Here is a 17,558-nt window from a genome sequence, read left to right on the forward strand (position 1 = left end):
CACCCCTCCACTTGGGCAACTGCCTGTGGGACAGGGCTGAAGTATGGGGCCCCCTCTGCCACATGTCTCATGCCAGTTCCAGCCCTACTAGTTAAGACAGTCCTGCCTCAGGCACTGATGCCTGGCCAGTTAGGACTCTTGGCATGATGAAATCAACCAGGGCAGGGGGCTAGATGGATCTGCCCTGGGACGGCCCTTGGGAGTTCACATGTAAAGGTGCAGGCTAGAGTACCGAGCTGCGCATGAAGTGTGCATGTGTGTGTGTGTGTGTGTGTGTGCAGTGGGGGCAGGGCACAAAGCCAGTAGGGGCTGTCCGGAAGGCTTCCTGGAAGAGGGGAGTCCTGGATAGCAGTGAGAGGGAGACACAGGCTCTATAGACCAGAAGAGGCAGGTTGGAGTGAGGCCCAGGTGTCCCTGTTGGAGCCTATGCCACTGGCCACCCCTTCCCCCGCCCTTGCCCCCCCCACAATCCTCCCTGCGGCTCCCTGTGGCCAGCAGCTCTGCAGCGCTCGGCTCTGCTCCACTCTGCTCAGCTCCGCTCCAGGAAGGCCACCTCCTCCCTGCCCTCCTCCACCCTCCTCCTGCTGTCACCACTCACCGCTCATAGCCTTGAGGGGGTGGGGACCCCAGGGCTGGACACACCCCACCGTGGCCCCAGAGCCTAGCTGGTCGGACGGACGCAAGGTCGGACGCAGGACCCCGGAGCCCGAGGTGGGCAGTGTGCCAGGGTCCCTCACAACCTCCTCAAGGTCAGTGCCATCTGGGGATGCAGCCACTCTGGGGTCCTTGAGACCTGTGGAGCCCACCTCAGGCCCCTCATCCCAGACTTCAGGCCCCAAAGCAGTCTTTTACCCCAGGTGTACCTAAGGTAGGCAGGACCAGGGGGCAGGGGCACCCCTGTGTCCACAGGGTAGCCTAGGTTCCAGGGGTCTATCGGAAGAGGTCCGAGGCCGGGGGCCAGCCCTGGCCCTGCTCACAGGGGCCTCACTGGAGACACCCTGCACCGGCCATGGGGAGCTAAAATTGGAAAGTAGCAAGTGGGAGGCAGCTGACAAAGCTATTTCGCGGGCTCTTCACTGTGCTCCGGTTTCAAGCTCCTGCTCCAATAACCCGATCCTCCAGGCCTCCCTGCCCCCACCTGGCCGATGAGGAGCTGCCTCAGCCCTCAGCCCAACAGTGCAGAAGTCAGGCTGGGAAGCCCCCTTGTATGGGCAGGGGCAGCAATGCTCTTCTCTTATCTGAGATTCCAGACAGCTCACTGAGAACACACAATCCTGTCCCAGGCTCACTGTGTGACCTTGACAGTTCCCCGTCCCGCTCTGGTCCATGACCCCTCTATCTATGTAGTCGGGAGAATGCCAACTCTGGGGGCCCAGGAGAGCTGGTTGTGGTGCTGGTAAGGAAGATTTGGGGGAGGATCAAGGGTGGAAGACAGGGTCATGCCAGCCACCTCTTGGCCCAGCCCAGGCCCAGAAGGTGCCTATACATGTTTCTCCCTTTAATTTGGCCCTGGGTCTGTTAACCAATGTACCCTCGGGAAGGCCCCAGACCAGGCTGCAGTCTAGGAGGGGATAGGAAGGGATGGCCCAGCAGGACTCCTGAGGATGAACTAGGCCCCGGAAGGAGGGAGTGGCTAGGCTCACCGTGAGCCCGATACCAGTCAGCACCTTGGACAGTGGCCAGCACCCTCCCTGGTGCCCGCCTGGCCCTGCCTGGCCCCACACCCACTACCCTGGGGCACCTCTTCAAATAGCACCGCCTCCAGCCAGTATCCAGGGCCTGAATACACAAGTACTGAGAGAGTGGGGCTGGTGTGGCCACGGACACAGGCAGGGACCACGGAAGTGGCAGACTGGGGCTCAGAGGCTGGTTGGGGCAATGGGAGTCAGTGAAAGGCTGGAGGCTGAATGAGAGGTAAGGAAGCTTGATGCTGGGGACAGGACCTTGGGGGTCTTGAGCTCTCAGGGAAGTAAAGGCAGCTCTGGAGGGGTGTGGGAATCAGAGAAGGGGATGTTGAGGTGAGTGGGGCATTGCTAGGAGCTAAAGGAGGCTTACTGAGGGGTGTGGGGACCCTTGGGGCCAGAAACATGATTGAGGTGATATAGGGTTCTTCCACACGAAGGTTATCTGAGGCCCTGGCAGAAGCAGTTTGAGCAAAAGGTGGGGACCGGTCTCCCTGAGAGGTATGAAAGATTAAATGAAGATGAGGCAGACAGGCTGAGAGTGAAGCTTATGTTTTCAAGAGCCTTCAATGGGCAGGGTGGGAGTGGGAGTAGCAGCTAGGAAGGGACACGGTATATTGGCAGGTGTGTGAGGAATGGGGAGAGGGGAGGGGAGGATAATAGCATGAGATCTCTGAAGGGCAGGAGGGGCAATCTCTCTTCAGAATGGGATCCCCATCACCTTTGTGGGGCACCATGAGATGGGGCTAGGCAGGGCAGGGGGGCAGCAGTGCCCTCACTCGATCTGTCTCCCCCAGCACCATCCAGGCTATGGGCATCAAGACAGCGTTGCCCGCGGCGGAGCTGGGCTTGTACTCCCTGGTGCTGAGTGGCGCTCTGGCCTATGCTAGCCGGGGCCTCCTAGAAGCTTCACAAGGTAACAGCCGGGCTCTGGAGCAGAGGGTGGGAATCTTCTTCCCCTTGGGGCCTCAGGGTTCCACCCAGCAAGGCCAACATATTCCCTAGGCCCAGGGGGTTGGGCTGAGCTAGGCGTAGTCACAGGGAGAGACAGATGCAGAGACACTACAGAGACCTGCACACAGAGCCACAGAGAGAGAGAGAGAGACTTAGACACTCAGGGATACAGTCAGAGACCTGGCCCCAGACACACAGTGAGACCCAGAGAGAAACAGAGGCAGAGAGAAAGAGAGACCGACCTAGACCCATTCCCCTTTCTCTAGGGTGGGAGTCAGCCTTGCTGTAGGGGCAGGTGTGAGTGTGTGTGTGTGTGTGTGTGTGTGGAGTCCTCCCCAGCCCCCACTAAGGCCACTTTCTGTTCTCAGATGGGGCCCACCGGAAGGCCTTCCGGGAGTCTGTGCGACCTGGCTGGGAGTATATTGGCCGGAAGATGGTAGGTCCCACACCCCAGGATCCCTGACTGAGGTCCCTTACCCTTGGCATGTCTCTCCCATCCCAGACCCTTCCTGACTCTCCTATTCCAGATATTCCCATGTAACAGAGGACTCACAGTGGGGAGGGTCTGTGGCTTGAGCTTCAATGCCTTCAGTTTCTCCACTGGCCCATCCTGTGTCCTCCTGGGGCCACATCAAGCCTGACCCAGACACTGTTCGTTTAGCAAATAAATTGAGACATGCTTCAGCAGGGGCCTCCAGAACCACCCTTCCCAGGAACAGTGCAATAATGGTGTAATGGGAAGCAATATGCTGGACAGAAGGGGAGCTTTGAGGGGCAGGGCAGCTCACATGGTGCCCCTCACTCCTCTCTACCTACCTGGCTGGGGAAGGCAAGGACCTCAGCTATTGCTGTCCTCTACTGCATAAGAATACAGGGGCTGGAGGGGTGCTGGGACTCTGATCAGCCAAAGTGCCAGCCCATCCTGCCCCCTGCCCCTCTTTAACCTGCCCGGGCCTGCCCCAGGATGTGGCTGACTTCGAGTGGGTGATGTGGTTCACCTCCTTCCGCAATGTCATCATCTTCGCCCTCTCTGGACATGTGCTGTTTGCTAAACTCTGCACGATGGTTGCCCCCCAGGTGAGCTGGACTGGGCCACCCTAGCCTCCCCTGCAACTCCCCCTCAGCTACAAGGGTTGGGGTCCCACCTCCATTTGTATGGATAGATAAGCCATTCCTTCTCCCTGTCTACAGCTCCGCTCCTGGATGTATGCCGTGTATGGGGCCCTGGCTGTGCTGGGCACGATGGGTCCTTGGTACCTGCTGCTGCTACTTGGCCACTGTGTCAGCCTCTATGTGGCCTCACTCTTGGGCCAGCCCTGGCTCTGTCTCGGCCTTGGCCTGGCCAGCCTTGCCTCCTTCAAGCTTGATCCTCTAATCTCCTGGCAGGTGTGCAATGGGGAGCAGCAAGGGCGGAGGGTGCAGGAATAGAACCCCAAACTTCTCACTCCATCCAGAGCCCTTACCTCCTGAGTCTCCCCAAGCATTTCCTTCACTTTCCCACCTGTCTCCAAGCCTTTGACTGTGGCATAGACCTGCCCACAAAGTGGCCCCATCCACTGCAGCAGGGACAGGTGGTTTCCTGCTCTGTCCAAGCACTTAACATGAATTAGCCCTCAGTGGCCAGTGTTGACTGACTCTGGGCAAGACAGGAAGGGGCAGGACAAGGCTGGGCCCCTGTGGGAAGCTGGGTGGGCTTCCCAGAGACAGGGGCACCTGGTGAGCTGGCGGCCTATTCTCTCCCATCCAGAGCGGGTTTGTAACAGGCACTTTTGATCTTCAAGAGGTGCTGTTCCACGGGGGCAGCGGTTTCACAGTGCTGCGTTGTACCAGCTTTGCGCTGGAGAGCTGTGCCCACCCCGATCGCCGCTACTCCCTAGCTGACCTGCTCAAGTACAACTTCTACCTGCCTTTCTTCTTCTTCGGGCCCATCATGACCTTTGATCGTTTCCACACCCAGGTGAGAGGACACCCTGTGGACCCCCAGAGCAGGGCTGGGGCCCGGTGTTCAGAGAGGGGCTCCCATCTCAGATAGGACTCCCAGGGCAGGCTGTGTCCCCATCCTCAGGCATGACCCCAGGATGAAGCCGTAGTGGCCTGCCTCCTCAGACCCCAGCATGGGGCCACATTCCCCCTTCAGACAAGGATCACCCGGTGGAGAAGTGTCTCCACTCCCGGGCAAGGCTGCCAGGATGAAGCCGCGTCTCCCCTCAGCCTCGGATCCCCGGGCAGTTGGTGCCTCCTCATTCAGAAAGGATTCCTCCGGCAAGGCTTGCCTCCCCACTCAGACACTTGGCATCCCCCAGATGAGCCAGGTGGAGCCGGTGAGGCGCGAGGGTGAGCTGTGGCGCATCCAGGCCCAGGCCGGCCTCAGCGTGGTGGCCGTCATGGCCGTGGACATCTTCTTCCACTTCTTCTACATCCTCACCATCCCCAACGACCTCAAGTTTGCCAACCGCCTCCCGGACAGCGCCCTCGGTGGGTGCGCGTTGAGCCAGAACAGGGGCTGGGAAAGACCAAAAGACCCTCTGCGCCCCCATGGCGTCACAGCTGGGGAAGCTGACACCCTGAGAGGGCACTGCACCTATCCAAGGGTGGGGGGACGGGGACTTATTCTTTGAAATGCCGGGGACTTGGAGATCGCTTTGTTCTGCGAGGCCAGAGCGGTTGGGGCTAAAGCCGGCCCCACTGGGCCTTGGGGTTGACTTCCACAACCGGGAAGGGGTCTCCCCGGGGCGGGCCCAGTCCAGCTCCTCCCCCAGGAAGTAGGGACGGGGTCTCTGTGGGGGCTGGCCGGGTGCAAGGACCTCCCCTACGCACTGTGGAGAAAGTCTGTAGGGGAGACCCTGGCTCTGCGCCACCCCCTCCTGGGATTTGGGGATCCGGGGAGCGAAGACCCGCGCGACGCCCCCCAGGCAGTGACGACACCCTGTCCCCAGCTGGCCTAGCCTATTCAAACCTGGTGTACGACTGGGTGAAGGCGGCCGTGCTCTTCAGCGTGGTCAACACCGTGGCTCGCCTTGACCACTTGGACCCGCCGCAGCCTCCCAAGTGCATCACCGCACTCTACGTCTTCGCGGAAACGTAAGTGCGAGATCCCGGGGACACGCCACGGGGATCCCCACTTTCCCGTAGCCTCTTTCCCCCACTCCCCTGGAGCTCTGCTACTGGCTGATGACTCCCATCCACTCTTCTCCCTCAGGCACTTCGACCGTGGCATCAACGACTGGCTTTGCAAGTGAGTTGGGGTGGGGTGGGGCAATGGTCACATCAAACTGCCAGGTGTCTGAGCAGGGCAGTGCAGAGACTGGTCCACGTTCTAAAAGATCAGCCCTGGGCCAGAGGAAGCAAGGAGGAGGTCATCGCAGAGGTCTAGGTGAAAGACAGAGGTTTGGACGTGGATGGGGGCATTGGAGGTGAGAGATGGTTGGAGACACACCAGGGGGAGCCTGGACAGGACTTGGCCATGGATTGAGGGACTGGGAAGGAGAGGGTGATGACTCCCAGATTCCTATCTGGGAGGTGCAGCATCCAGAGAGGGGTTCAGTGTGAGAAATGTCTGGTAAGATCTGGGAGACATCATTGTGGAGGTTCAGAGAGGTGGTTGGGTCTGAGGGTCTGGGGTCCAGAGAAGTCTGGCCAACTGATGCAGCTCTGAGCGTCATGAATGTGGGAGGGTAGTCTTTGGTCCTTGCGAGTGCATTAAGTCTCCAGGAGAGAGAGAGCAAAGAAGAGGAGACTAAGCGTAGCTGAGATTGGAGCTGGAAGGACTCCCATTGGGGGGAAAGGGAGAACCGTAGAAGGGACTGAAAGGCATGGTCAGAGGAGCAGAACGGTCAAGACCACATGACAGCCTGGAAACAAAGGGAGACCAACCAGGCATTGTGGGGGCAGCTGGGCCAGATGCTGCTGGGGAAGCTACTGAGGGGGGAACACAGAGGAGTGACTGAAGGGAGAGGTGAGGTGTCTTCAGACAGCAAACAATGGGACATGCTTGGTTGCTAGAAGGAAGTATAAGCTGGGGAGGCAGAATACAGGGGTGATTGTTAGCGTAAGGTCTCTGGGAGGTGATGGAACCAGAGCTAGGCAGCAGCTTGGCTTTGGGACAGGGAGGAGGAAGAGAAGCCATCATGGAAGCAGAATGGCAGATGAGTGTAGAGAAGTAAGGGATCCACCTGAAGGCTTTGGTTTTCTCCATGAAGTGGGAGGCAAGGTCACCAGCTGAGAGATGCAGAGTTGGGCATGGAGGGAGGCGGCATCTTTGTGTCTGCTTTCCTCCTGGCTAGCTCGCCCACCACACCCATTCACGTTGTGGGAGAGATAAGGGTGGCATAACCACTGCAGAGCATGGCAGACGAAGCTGACCAGAGAAACCGTGGCATTGAGAGCCCAGGTGGGGTTGAAGGTAGTGGATTTTTGGACACTAATATGTGAAGGTGTGAGATTTTCCTTATTAGGGCTTAGCTTCTTGGGTGCAGGTGAGGAGAAAGTGGGGGATTGGGCTCTCTCAGATGGGTGAGAAGGAAGAAGTGAAGGATACAGGGTTTTAGATTATTTATAATGATGACTCATTGAATTTAAGCCCATTAAAGATGATGGTAAAGATAGGGTCTTAAGATGAGGAAGGGGCAGAGGGGTCAGTGAAATTGAAGAAGTGGAGGTGGGAGGCCACATCAGGAGGGGCTGGTCGAGAATGGTAATTAGGAAGGAGTGAAATTTCAGGAGGTGACAAAGTTGGAGTTTGTCCATGGGAGTGGGTGGCTGAGTTGATGTGGAGAAGAAGCCATTGGCAATGAAGAGGTCAAGGCATGGTGAGGCCAGTTACTCAAGGGGTCTTCTACTGAATTTGTTTAACAAATATTTATTGAGAACCTACTATGTGCCAGGCACTGTTCTAGGCACTGGGGATACAGCAGTGAACATGGCAAAGACCCTGAACTCATGGAGCTTACAGTCTAGTGGGGAGAAACAGACCATAAACAGGTAAACAAACACATAAATAATTTTAGAGAGTGGTAAGCGTTATGAAAAAAAATATAACAAGTGTAATGGGATAGAAGCTGGCCACAGGATAGAAGCTTCTACAGTTGTGGTCCGGGCAGGCCTCTGTGAGAAGCTATTTGAATAGAGTATTGAGTGATAAGGAAATCTGAGGAAGAGAAGTCCAGAGAGAAGGAACAAGTGCATAGGCTTGAGGCAGGAACCAGCTATGTTTGCCTGAGGGACAGGAAAGCCAGTAAGGCAAAAGCATGCATGAATGAGGGGGGAAATGGTGGGTGATGAGGTCAGGGAGGGATCTTCTAGACTTAGTAGAGAGGTGGTTTCTTCTAAATGTAATGGGGAGCCGCTGGGGGAGGGTGGAAGTCATGTGATCTGACTTACACTCTTAAAAGATGCCTCTAGCTGCTGTAGGGGGGAGAATGGATGGTAGGGGGCCAAAGGGAGAAGCAGAGAAATGGCTTAAGAGGCTCTTGCAATAATCTATGTGAGGAGATGATCGGCTGGATGAGGGTGGTAATTGGGGTGGCAGCAGTGGTCAGGACTGGGTGGAGCCTATAGAATTTGCTGGCTTGGACGTGGAGAGGGGACTTGATAGTCCAAAATGGCACCGAGGCTTCTGGGTGCAACTGAATGAATGGAAGTGTCATCATCTGAGATAAGGATGCAGCGGGTTTGGATAGGGATGGGGGAATCAGTCATTCAAGTGAGATGTCTAGTGACAGGGAAATGTATGAATCAAGGGAGCAGGCTAAAGACACAGATTTGGGGCTCATCAGCATAGAGGCAGTGTTCAAAGTCTTGGGTCTGGATGAGATCACTTAGGGAATGGATAGGAGATAGGGAATTCAAAGCTGAGCCTTGCACCTTCTGAAGTTGGGTAGAGCAGAGGCAGCCTCCTCTGGATAAAATGTGCCCAGGGTGATAGCGTTGAGGAGGGCTGCCCCTGTTGTGTATCCTTTGCCCATCTCCTACTTGCCCTCACCCACACTCTTGCTTGTCCTTTCTCCTGCCTTTCTTGCAGGTATGTGTATGACCACATTGGTGGGGAGCACTCCGAGGTGATCCCGGAGCTGGGGGCCACTGTGGCCACATTTGCCATCACCACTCTGTGGCTTGGACCTTGTGATATTGTTTACCTGTGGTCATTCCTTAACTGCTTTGGCCTCAACTTTGAGCTCTGGGTGCAGAAGCTGGCTGAGTTGGGGCCCCTAGCACAAATTGAGGTGAGTGGGGAAGGTCTGGGGTAGTGGTTGGCTGGGTCATTGGAGGGGGTGGCACTGCTGCTCTCTAGAGTCTTCCAGCCACATGTGGCCCCCCCGTCCAGAACTTTCTCAGCACACCCTCCTTGTTGTCAGGGCAGTGGCTCCCCCTTTGGGTATCTAGCACTTCCTTCTATGAGAAGTGGACACCTGCACCAGGCTGTGTTGGGCCAGACTATCCCCTCTCTCTGGTCATCCGTGTCCTCATCTTTAACACTGAGGGGGAGCTGGGTGCCTGAGTGGCTCAGTTAAGCATCCAACTTCAGCTCAGGTCATGATCTCACAGTTCGTGGGTTTGAGCCCCTCGTCAGGCTCTGTGCTGACAGCTCAGAGCCTGGAGCCTGCTTTGGATTCTGTGTCTCCCTCTCTCTCTGCCCCTCCCCCGCTCATGCTCTCTCTCTCAAAAATAAATAAACAAACATAAAAAAAAAAAAAAAAAAAGGGAGAGCTGACCTGGGGGCTCTCAGAGACCCAAGCCCATCCCCAGGACCTGGGATGGCCATGTGGGCAAGACCTGTGGCCAACCATGTCTTCTTTCCTCTGGCCCTCTTGCCCCACTGCCAATGCTCTCCTGGACTGGGCAGGCCTCTCTGTCGGAGCAGATGTCTCGCAGGGTCCGGGCCCTCTTTGGGGCCATGAACTTCTGGGCCATCATCATGTACAACCTTGTAAGCCTGAACAGCCTGGAGTTCACAGAGCTGGTTGCCAGGCGCCTGCTACTCACAGGTGAGGGAAAGGGGGGTGTGACTATAAAAAATGCCAGGCATCAACCTTAAGGACTGTGACTTTCTGGCCCTTCTGAAATGCCCCCACCCCAACCCAACACCCTGGGGACTCAGAGGGAGGGCTAGTCAAGTGGGGACAGGCATGAGAAGAGTCACTGGGGATGGGGTCCTGCTCCTGCGCATTGATGACCTCTTTCCCACACAGGGTTCCCCCAGACCACTCTGGCCATCCTGTTTGTCACCTACTGTGGTGTCCAGCTGGTGAAGGAGCGAGAGCGAACCCTAGCACTAGAGGAGGAGCAGAAGCAGGACAAAGAGAAGCCCGAGTAGGTGGGAGGAGGAAGAGGGGAGAGGGATGGGTTCTGCTCAGCTGTTCCCAGGCCCGGGCCCAGACCAGGCCAGATGGGGCCTGACTGATAGAATAAAAGACTTTTTCTACCACAGTTTGGCTGTTCCCTGTCCCTTCTCCCAGCGGTCTCCTGGCTCCTTGTCCATGCTGGATGAGGGGGTGGAGGCTCTGGGCCCCAGGGAGTGGGGGGCAGGCTCTTGGTGCACACAGACTGTGGAGGAGAACCTGTGTGGAGTGCAGAGGCCGCTGACCTGGCCAGCCCAGCAGCTGAACGTTGAAGCCCAGAATCTTCAACCACTTGGTCACTGACTCTTGGAGTACCTGATTCCAGACCCTGAGCTACTTGCTCAGAAGGCACTTTATTCTTCTTAAGGAAGGTGACTTATCCAGGCCGCAGGGTGTGCTTGAGGGGGACACTCCCCATCTGACAGGTAAGGAGATGGCTTCCCGTGGGGAAATTTCCCCACGCACACACACGCAAGCTGGGACTGGGCCAGAATGCTGCCTGGGACACCTCTCTGTGGTTCTGGCTCATGGAACAAGGACACCAAGGATATGGGGACGCCTATGAGCCCTTCAGTTCCTCATCCCTGCCGGAAAGGCTAGGACTGGGCAGCAATCTCCCTCCCCTGCCAAAGCAGCAGCCCGGGCGGCACAACGGGATCCAGGTGGGTTCTGGCCTCTCCCAGCCTCCTCTCGGGAGTCCCCACATGGCGGGCCTGTGTGGCCACAGGACAGGAGGGATGCTAAGTTCAGGCCCTCCGGGCTGGTCACATCTTGGTCAGGCGCAGCACGTTGAGCCGCACAGGTAGGAAGGTGGCACCGGCTGCGTAGGCGATCTCCCGCAGGACGCCCTCCCACTTCTTCTCATCCTCATTATATCTGGGGGTGGGAGGGATTGGGGACAGGAGCGCAGAGCTTGGTCAGCCAAGTGCAGAGTGGGCCCCGGCAGGGAGGGGTGGCTGGGTATGCTAGGCCCACCCCTGGGGACTGTCCCTCCGGCCCCAGGCCCATCTCCAGGAAGGTCTGGTCCTGGAGAATTCTCATGCCCTGGGAAAGGGGGCTGCCACAAGGCCCACCCTTAAAGAACAGCCACCCCACATTCCAGGAAGGGTCACCTCTTAAGGACTGTCACACTCCTCCAGGAAGGCCTGCATCTCCATGGCCCCTCCTCTGGACAATTCTGTATTCAGCACTCCAGAAGCCCCGGTCCCCAAGTTCCACCCACCCCCATGCCGGCAGCAGGTGCCCCAAGCACGGAAACCTCTTCCCTCCACCCCCAGGAAGGGTCAGCATGGAAGGTGATGGTTCTGAGAAGCTGGAGTCCAGCTTCTTCTCAATCCTGGCCCCAGTTCTCCAGGATGGAGCAGGGAAGAAAAGCTTGGCTGCCTCTTCAGGGCCCCCTCTACTCCCTGGGGCCTGTTTCTGTGGGTCTCTGCCCTAAGCTTGGGGTCAGCTCCTGACTGAGACACGGCTGATGCTCCACAGTGGGACTTGGTACCCTGTGAGTCAACCCAGACTTTGCCAGCCACACAGAGAGACCGACTCTTGGAGTACCTGATTCCAGGGGCCGAGCAGGGTGTGTCTGCTGCCCTTCCCCATGGGACTCCCTGGAAGAGGAATCGCCCCACTCCCAAATGAGCTTGCCAGTTCCTGCTGTGGGGCATCAGCCTTGCTCAGGCTTCCCCTCACCTCCCTGGGCCAGGCTCACCTCCAGATGTCATTGAGCTCTGTAGGGACCAGCTCTCCAGACTCGGTCTCCAGTGTGGCAAAGCCACCGATGGCATAAAGGGTGCCCGCCAGGCTGACCAGGCTGAGTGAGCTGCGTTCCTGCGGGAAGGCCTCAAAGGGTGCCCACCTGGTGGGGAGAAGGGGGCATGAAGAGGTGCATCACCCAGGGGCCTCAGGAGCCCCAGTGCCCATAGCTTCAGCTGCACCTCTTTGAAACCTGAATCCCAGACACCCATGCTCCCAGCACAACCTCTTGTGTCCTGACCCTCCCAGGACTGCCCACCGGTCTTCCCCTTTCTCCTGCCCCTCCCACTTCCCTTCATGGACCCCTGGTCATTGCATCCAGCCTGTCCCGTGAAATCCACCACAGATCTCCCCAGTGTCCCTCCTTTGCTCCTGAACTAATTCTTGCTTGCTCACTACCTCAGCGGCCACTGAGCAGTCCTCTCCTGGTGCCCCTGCCCCATCCTTCTTCTCCTTTCACTGCCCAGTTATTCTCAGGGTGTCTTCACTCCCCTCCTCTGGCCCTGAAGTTGGACTTTCATCCCTACCCCCAAAACAGCACTCAGGTCCCCAGCCACCACAGAGCATAAAATCCAGGCACAGCAGGCATCTCTGCTGATGTGCCTTTCTCACATCCCCCCTGCCTACCCTCTCCTGTCCTCAGGCTCCTTCCTGGATGATGTATCTGCCCTCACCAACCCTTGGGGTTCGGGCCTCGGTTTCTCCTTCTTACACTCTCTCTCCCGAGGGAGCTCGTCCCCTCCATTTTCTGTTGACCCCTGCTCAGCGTTCTCCCTGCCCTGGTGGGCTCCTCCTGGATGCCCCCAGTTCCCTCAAATCCACAGGTCCTAAGTGGACCCTCACGTTTCTGATCTAATGCCAACTGTTCTCCAATAAATGGCCTCCCACCCTGCCTCAAAGGCGTCCACTTCTCCCTCTTATCCCCAACATCCAGTCTCTAAATTCTATTTATTCTGTCTCCTAAACTCTAGCTGCTCAAGGTGTGGCTCGTAGACCAGAAGGGATCAGCATCACCTGGGGGCGGAGGGGGAATTATTACAAAGACACACTCAGGGCCTTCCCCAGGCCTGAGAATTAGAATCTGCATTCTAACATGATCCCTGGGAGATTCGTGTGTGCATTACAGTGGGAGATGCCCTAGCCTACGTCTTTCTCTAGTGCATCCCCTCTGCCCCATTTCTGCTGTGCCCTCATCTCCAGGCCACCACCCTCCCTTGCTATACAGCTGCACCCCTGCCTCCTGGGAAATCTTTCCTCTGTTCTCCGCATCAGCTGTCATCTAATAAAACACAGATGTGAGCCTAAAACCCATCACAGGCGTTTCACCGCCCTCAGGATAAAGTCCCACAGCCCTGCTGCCACCTCTCCAGCCCACCCACCATCCCTGAGCCAAGGCCCAACTTGGCACCAACTTCCCTCTGCCTGGGGCATCCTTCTCCCACCATCCCTTTCGTGGGCTAAGTCCAAATGGACTTCCAACTCAGTTTTCTCCCGACCTCCCAGGACCAGGCAGCATCCGTTTTGGTCACCGTTGTATCCCTGGCACCAGGCCACTGCCTGGTATGAGTCTCTGAATGAGGAACCTGGCACCTCCCACCCCACTCCTGGGAGCTCTCTCCTGCAGAGCAAGCTGGCCATACCCCTTGCCCCACCTCGTGGGGGAAGCCCGCCTCATTGCCGATCAGGGGAGAGAGGCTATGTCTGTGCTGACGTCCAAGCTCAACAGCAGACGCCCAGGGCAGCAACTATGGGTCCTGCCAGGACAGACACGGAGAGGGCCAACAGGCCCAAAGCCACACAGCCAGGCGGTTACAGTGGGGCCCTTGGTCCCTGGCTGCCCAGCCGAAGGGGGACAGGAAACAGTCGTACTTGTTGTCCGCGATGCTGTATACTTCCGCTGAACTGGTCAGCCCCGTGTCTGTGACCCCAGCGGCTACAAAAATGCGGCCGTCGTGGACGGTGGCCCCGAAGAGGGAGCGGGCAGTCTGCATGGGTGCCAGCTCCTTCCACTCGAACTTCTTAGGGTCATAGACACACATCTTCTTCAGGCACTTCCTGGAAGGTGGGGGACACTGAGTGAGAGGGGAGGAGCCTGAGCACAGCGCCCCTCCTCGGCTTCGGCAGCACAGCGCCCCTCCTCGGCTTCGGCTTCGGCTTCGGCTTCGGTCCCTGCAGCCCGCACCAGCCCCGGAGAACCTGGGGAGGCCGTGCTCCCGCTCTAACCTACAAACCCGCTCGTGCGCCCGCTCCAGGCCCCAGCCTCACCTGTCACTGCCCTTGCCGCCAATGACGTAGACCAGGTCCATATGGGAGAGCACCGCGTGGCCGTACACAGCGTAGGGCAGCGGGTCCGATTCGCCCCATTTGAACGACCTGAAGCGGACGGGAGTAGGGCGAGCGCCGGGGTCAGGCGTGCGCTGGGTCCGCGTCTCTGCAGTCGCCCGCCCACCCGACGCACATTCGGAGCGCACCCCGTGCGTTACCGGCACCCCCCAGGTCCCTCTCGCACCCCGCTGCCGACCGCCCCGCCTCTACCCAGCCCGCCTCCGCCCGCCCGCAGCCCCGGCTCTCGCTCGGGCCCCCGCCGCCGGGCCCCTCAGCGCCGCCCCGCCCCGCCCCGCCCCCGGCCCGCGCTCACAGCCGGTCGTAGCACATGACCGAGTCCAGGCTGCGCTCGCCGTCCTTGAGCTCCCTGCCGCCGACCACGTAGATGGAGTTGAGAGCCTCTCCCAGGCCGAAGAGGCAGCGCGGCGAGGGCAGCGGTGGCATTCCCAGCCACTCGGAATCCAGGTGGTCAAACTGCGGGGCCGGGCGTCCAGTCAGCCACCGGCCCCCACGTCCCCGGCCCCGCTCCACCCCGCCCAGCCACCCCGGGCCTCCAGGTGGGGCCAGAGCAGCCTGGAGGTCATCCCTGGAGACAGTGCCCTCTCTTCCTGCCAGGCGAAGAACAACTGAGGCCTCCGGAGGTTAGGCGCCCGGAAACCACCATTACAGCGCCAGGATGGGGCACCCCACGCGAAGTCCTGTCCCTTCCCCAGTACAACTCTGCAAGTGAGGCCTGCCTGCCCTGTTTTCCACCACATCCCACTCTACAGGAAACCTCCAAATACAGCTCTGCCACTCATCTCTTAAGATCTACAGTGTAAATCTGTGGCCCCGACCACCTCCACAGTCTTACACGGTGGTATCAGAGGCTCATCTATCTGGAAAGTTTCCGAAGGCTGAGCGGTGTGAGGATGAACGCTTTATCACCATCGAGTAACCTTCAAACAACCTTACCAAGCAGGCAAAATAATATCCCCATTTACAAACGGAGGCCCGGAGAAAATAAACAATGTGCCCGCGATATGCCTTGGCTGGTAACTGGTGGAGCCGCCCCCGGTCCCCCCACCCTGCCCCCGGTTTAACCCTGGCACCGTGTTGCCCCTCACCCCTCTCACACCTGGTCAGGCCTCGCTGAGCACACCACTGGCTAGGTTCATTCCAGTCTCTGTCCCTTGCTTACCATTCCCCAGGCAGAAACACCCTACCTTCCCCTTCACGCGTCCAAATTCCCCCCAAATAGCAAGACTCAAACCTACATGGCCAGTCACCAGGAAACCGTCCTCTCTGCCCTCCGAGATCCCACACTACACTACCACTTGGACTGGACACCCCACTCTATTGGCCCTTTGCGGGCCTCAATTTTCTCATCTGTACAGTGAAAAGACTAGGCAGGAAAATCCCTTTGGGACACTCTGTTCTATACTCCAGTCCTGGCTTCATGCAAAGGCCCTGGCTCCAGACCCCTACGCTGACCTTGCTCCCCTTTCTCACTGTGTCTGACCTCAACTCCTGGGCAGAGATAGAGCCCCCAACATATCAGACCATCCTGGGGCCAACATCCCCCTGAAACTGAGACATCGGAGTTATGTAACTAATTGTCAATTGCCTATAACAGTCTTCAACCTTCAGGCAAGTGGCTCGGTCAACCCCCCCCCCCCCCCCCCGTGTATTTCTCATCCTAGACCCAATGGCCACTCCCAACAAGTAGAACAAGCCTCTCCTGGGCCCCGAGGCTGCCCCTCTCCATTCCCAGGACCCAGCGCTGGCTGCCCCTCCCAGGGCTGGGCAGGCACCTGCAAGAAGTAAGCACTCATGGGGTCCTCTTTGTTGTCCTCGTTGTAGAAGAGGCCCCCGGCCACAAAGACCTGGTTCTCCTTGGTCACAAGGCTGACATGGTTCTTAGGGATCTGGGTGGAGAGGGAAGCACAGTAACACTCGTTGGCTGCCGGATCATAGGCCACGGCTCCCTCCTCGCTGATCATGAAGATGAGGTCCTGCAGGAACATGCCAAAGCGCAGAGTGTCATTGAGGATCCCGGGTATGATACGTTCGTCCTCCTCCACCTGCTCCTCCTGTGCCTTGGCTTCGCCTGTGCCCTTGTCAGCAGCCTTGGACCCGGCTGCCTCCTTCCCCTTGTCCTTCTTCTTCTTGCGCAGCACAGTGAGGCGGCCCTCGTGTGCGTCCTTCACCATCTGCACCTTGCGCAGCAACTCGGGCTGGGCACGCACAAGAGGGTGGTTCTCCACGCGGCTCTCCAGGAAGGCGCGCGGCAGCAGGCGGCAGCGTATGCTCTCGAAGACGGTGGGCAGCGCACGCTGGCGCTCCGCCTGCGCCTTGGCGTCGCCGCTGCCCGCCCACCGCATCACCGCCTCGAACACCGCCTCCTCCTTCTCCACGTTGAGGCCGTCGCTGGAGATGATGGCGATGAGCTCGTCGGCCGAGAGCCCGAGGAAGTCGGCGTCGCGCGCCACCAGTGAGAAGCGCGCGCAGATGAAGTCGCGGGCGGCCACGGCCAGGCGCGCGCAGTCGAGGAGGAGGCCGAGGCGGAAGACGGCCAGGCAGTTGGCGAGGCACAGGCGCTTCTGTAGGAAAGACACGCAGATGGTGAAGATGGACGGGATCTGGAAGCGGTGCGCTGCTGCGAACAAGTCCTGCACGCTCGCCTCGTCCAGCGCGATCTCCGACGTGTACAGGTAGTGCAACACCTGGGCCACCACGTCCGGGGACACCTCCTCCAGGCGCAGCTCGCCGGCCTGCTCGGGCTCGGCCAGGAAGCGCGCCCGGAAGTAGGGGCTGCAGGCGGCCAGCACCAGGCGGTGGCACGGGAACTCGCGCTCGCCTACCCGCACCACACAGTCGAGGAACTTGCCGTGGTCCAGCATGTCCTTGAGCCCGTCCTGCAGGAGCGTCTGCTGGTACAGCCGCTGCTCCTCCGCCTGCTCCAAGCCCAGCGCCATGGTGGGTGGCTTGGGGTGCCGCTGCCCGGCCAGGGGGGCCTCCTTTTTCTGTTCCTCCGCTTTCCTTCTGGGCCGCTCTCAGTCTACGCAGCTGTCTTCACGGAGCTATATATAGAGGTGGACAAGACCCTGTAAGGCGAGCCGCCTGGCTTCCTGCACATGACGCAGAGGGGACAGCTGGGTGGAGGCCCCCTCCCAGGGCAGCCTTGACTCAGCCCCAGGGGCTCATGGGACGGGGGTGGGGTGTCTGGGCCTAGGAGAGCCTCGCTGCCTCATTTCTAAATGGAGCACACCGAGGTTCCGTTGCAATTAAGACTGCATTCCTTGGTCAGGCAATACCCCTGAAGGAAGGGAATGACTCAAGCTCTGCCCCTCGGTCCAGGGAGGAAGCATTGGTATCCCTCTTCCAGGGTCTCCCTTCCTTCATGCCTTCTGGGCCTTTCTGTCTGGGTGCTTCCATCTTCTTCCCTGGAGTATATCTCACCCCAGGCACCCCTGGATTCAGTGTGCTTGGGTTTCCTGCTCAATGAACTTGGGAATGGCATTCACTCACT

General features: G+C 58.7%; 2 protein-coding genes across 2 annotated transcripts; one reads left to right on the forward strand and one right to left on the reverse strand.

The window, feature by feature from the left end:
• The first annotated feature begins 577 nt into the window (after window positions 1–577).
• HHATL (hedgehog acyltransferase like) lies at window positions 578–10,061 on the forward strand. The gene is made up of 12 exons (XM_049629898.1): window positions 578–749; window positions 2,480–2,598; window positions 3,005–3,072; window positions 3,600–3,713; window positions 3,828–4,022; window positions 4,384–4,593; window positions 4,940–5,111; window positions 5,573–5,717; window positions 5,836–5,871; window positions 8,656–8,857; window positions 9,478–9,619; window positions 9,824–10,061. Exons 2-12 carry the CDS (start codon window positions 2,493–2,495, stop codon window positions 9,946–9,948), a joined length of 1,515 nt encoding a protein of 504 aa, XP_049485855.1. The 5' UTR covers window positions 578–749; window positions 2,480–2,492; the 3' UTR covers window positions 9,949–10,061.
• Window positions 10,062–10,158: 97 nt separating this feature from the next.
• Window positions 10,159–17,082, reverse strand: KLHL40 (kelch like family member 40). The gene is made up of 6 exons (XM_049629917.1): window positions 15,841–17,082; window positions 14,361–14,521; window positions 13,988–14,095; window positions 13,592–13,777; window positions 11,679–11,825; window positions 10,159–10,849 (listed from the first exon to the last, which is right to left on the reverse strand). Exons 1-6 carry the CDS (start codon window positions 17,002–17,004, stop codon window positions 10,738–10,740), a joined length of 1,878 nt encoding a protein of 625 aa, XP_049485874.1. The 5' UTR covers window positions 17,005–17,082; the 3' UTR covers window positions 10,159–10,737.
• Between the last annotated feature and the right edge of the window lie 476 nt (window positions 17,083–17,558).

The sequence above is a fragment of the Panthera uncia genome, chromosome C2 (assembly GCF_023721935.1).
Source record: "Panthera uncia isolate 11264 chromosome C2, Puncia_PCG_1.0, whole genome shotgun sequence".
In the NCBI taxonomy this organism is placed as follows: Eukaryota; Metazoa; Chordata; class Mammalia; order Carnivora; family Felidae; genus Panthera; species Panthera uncia.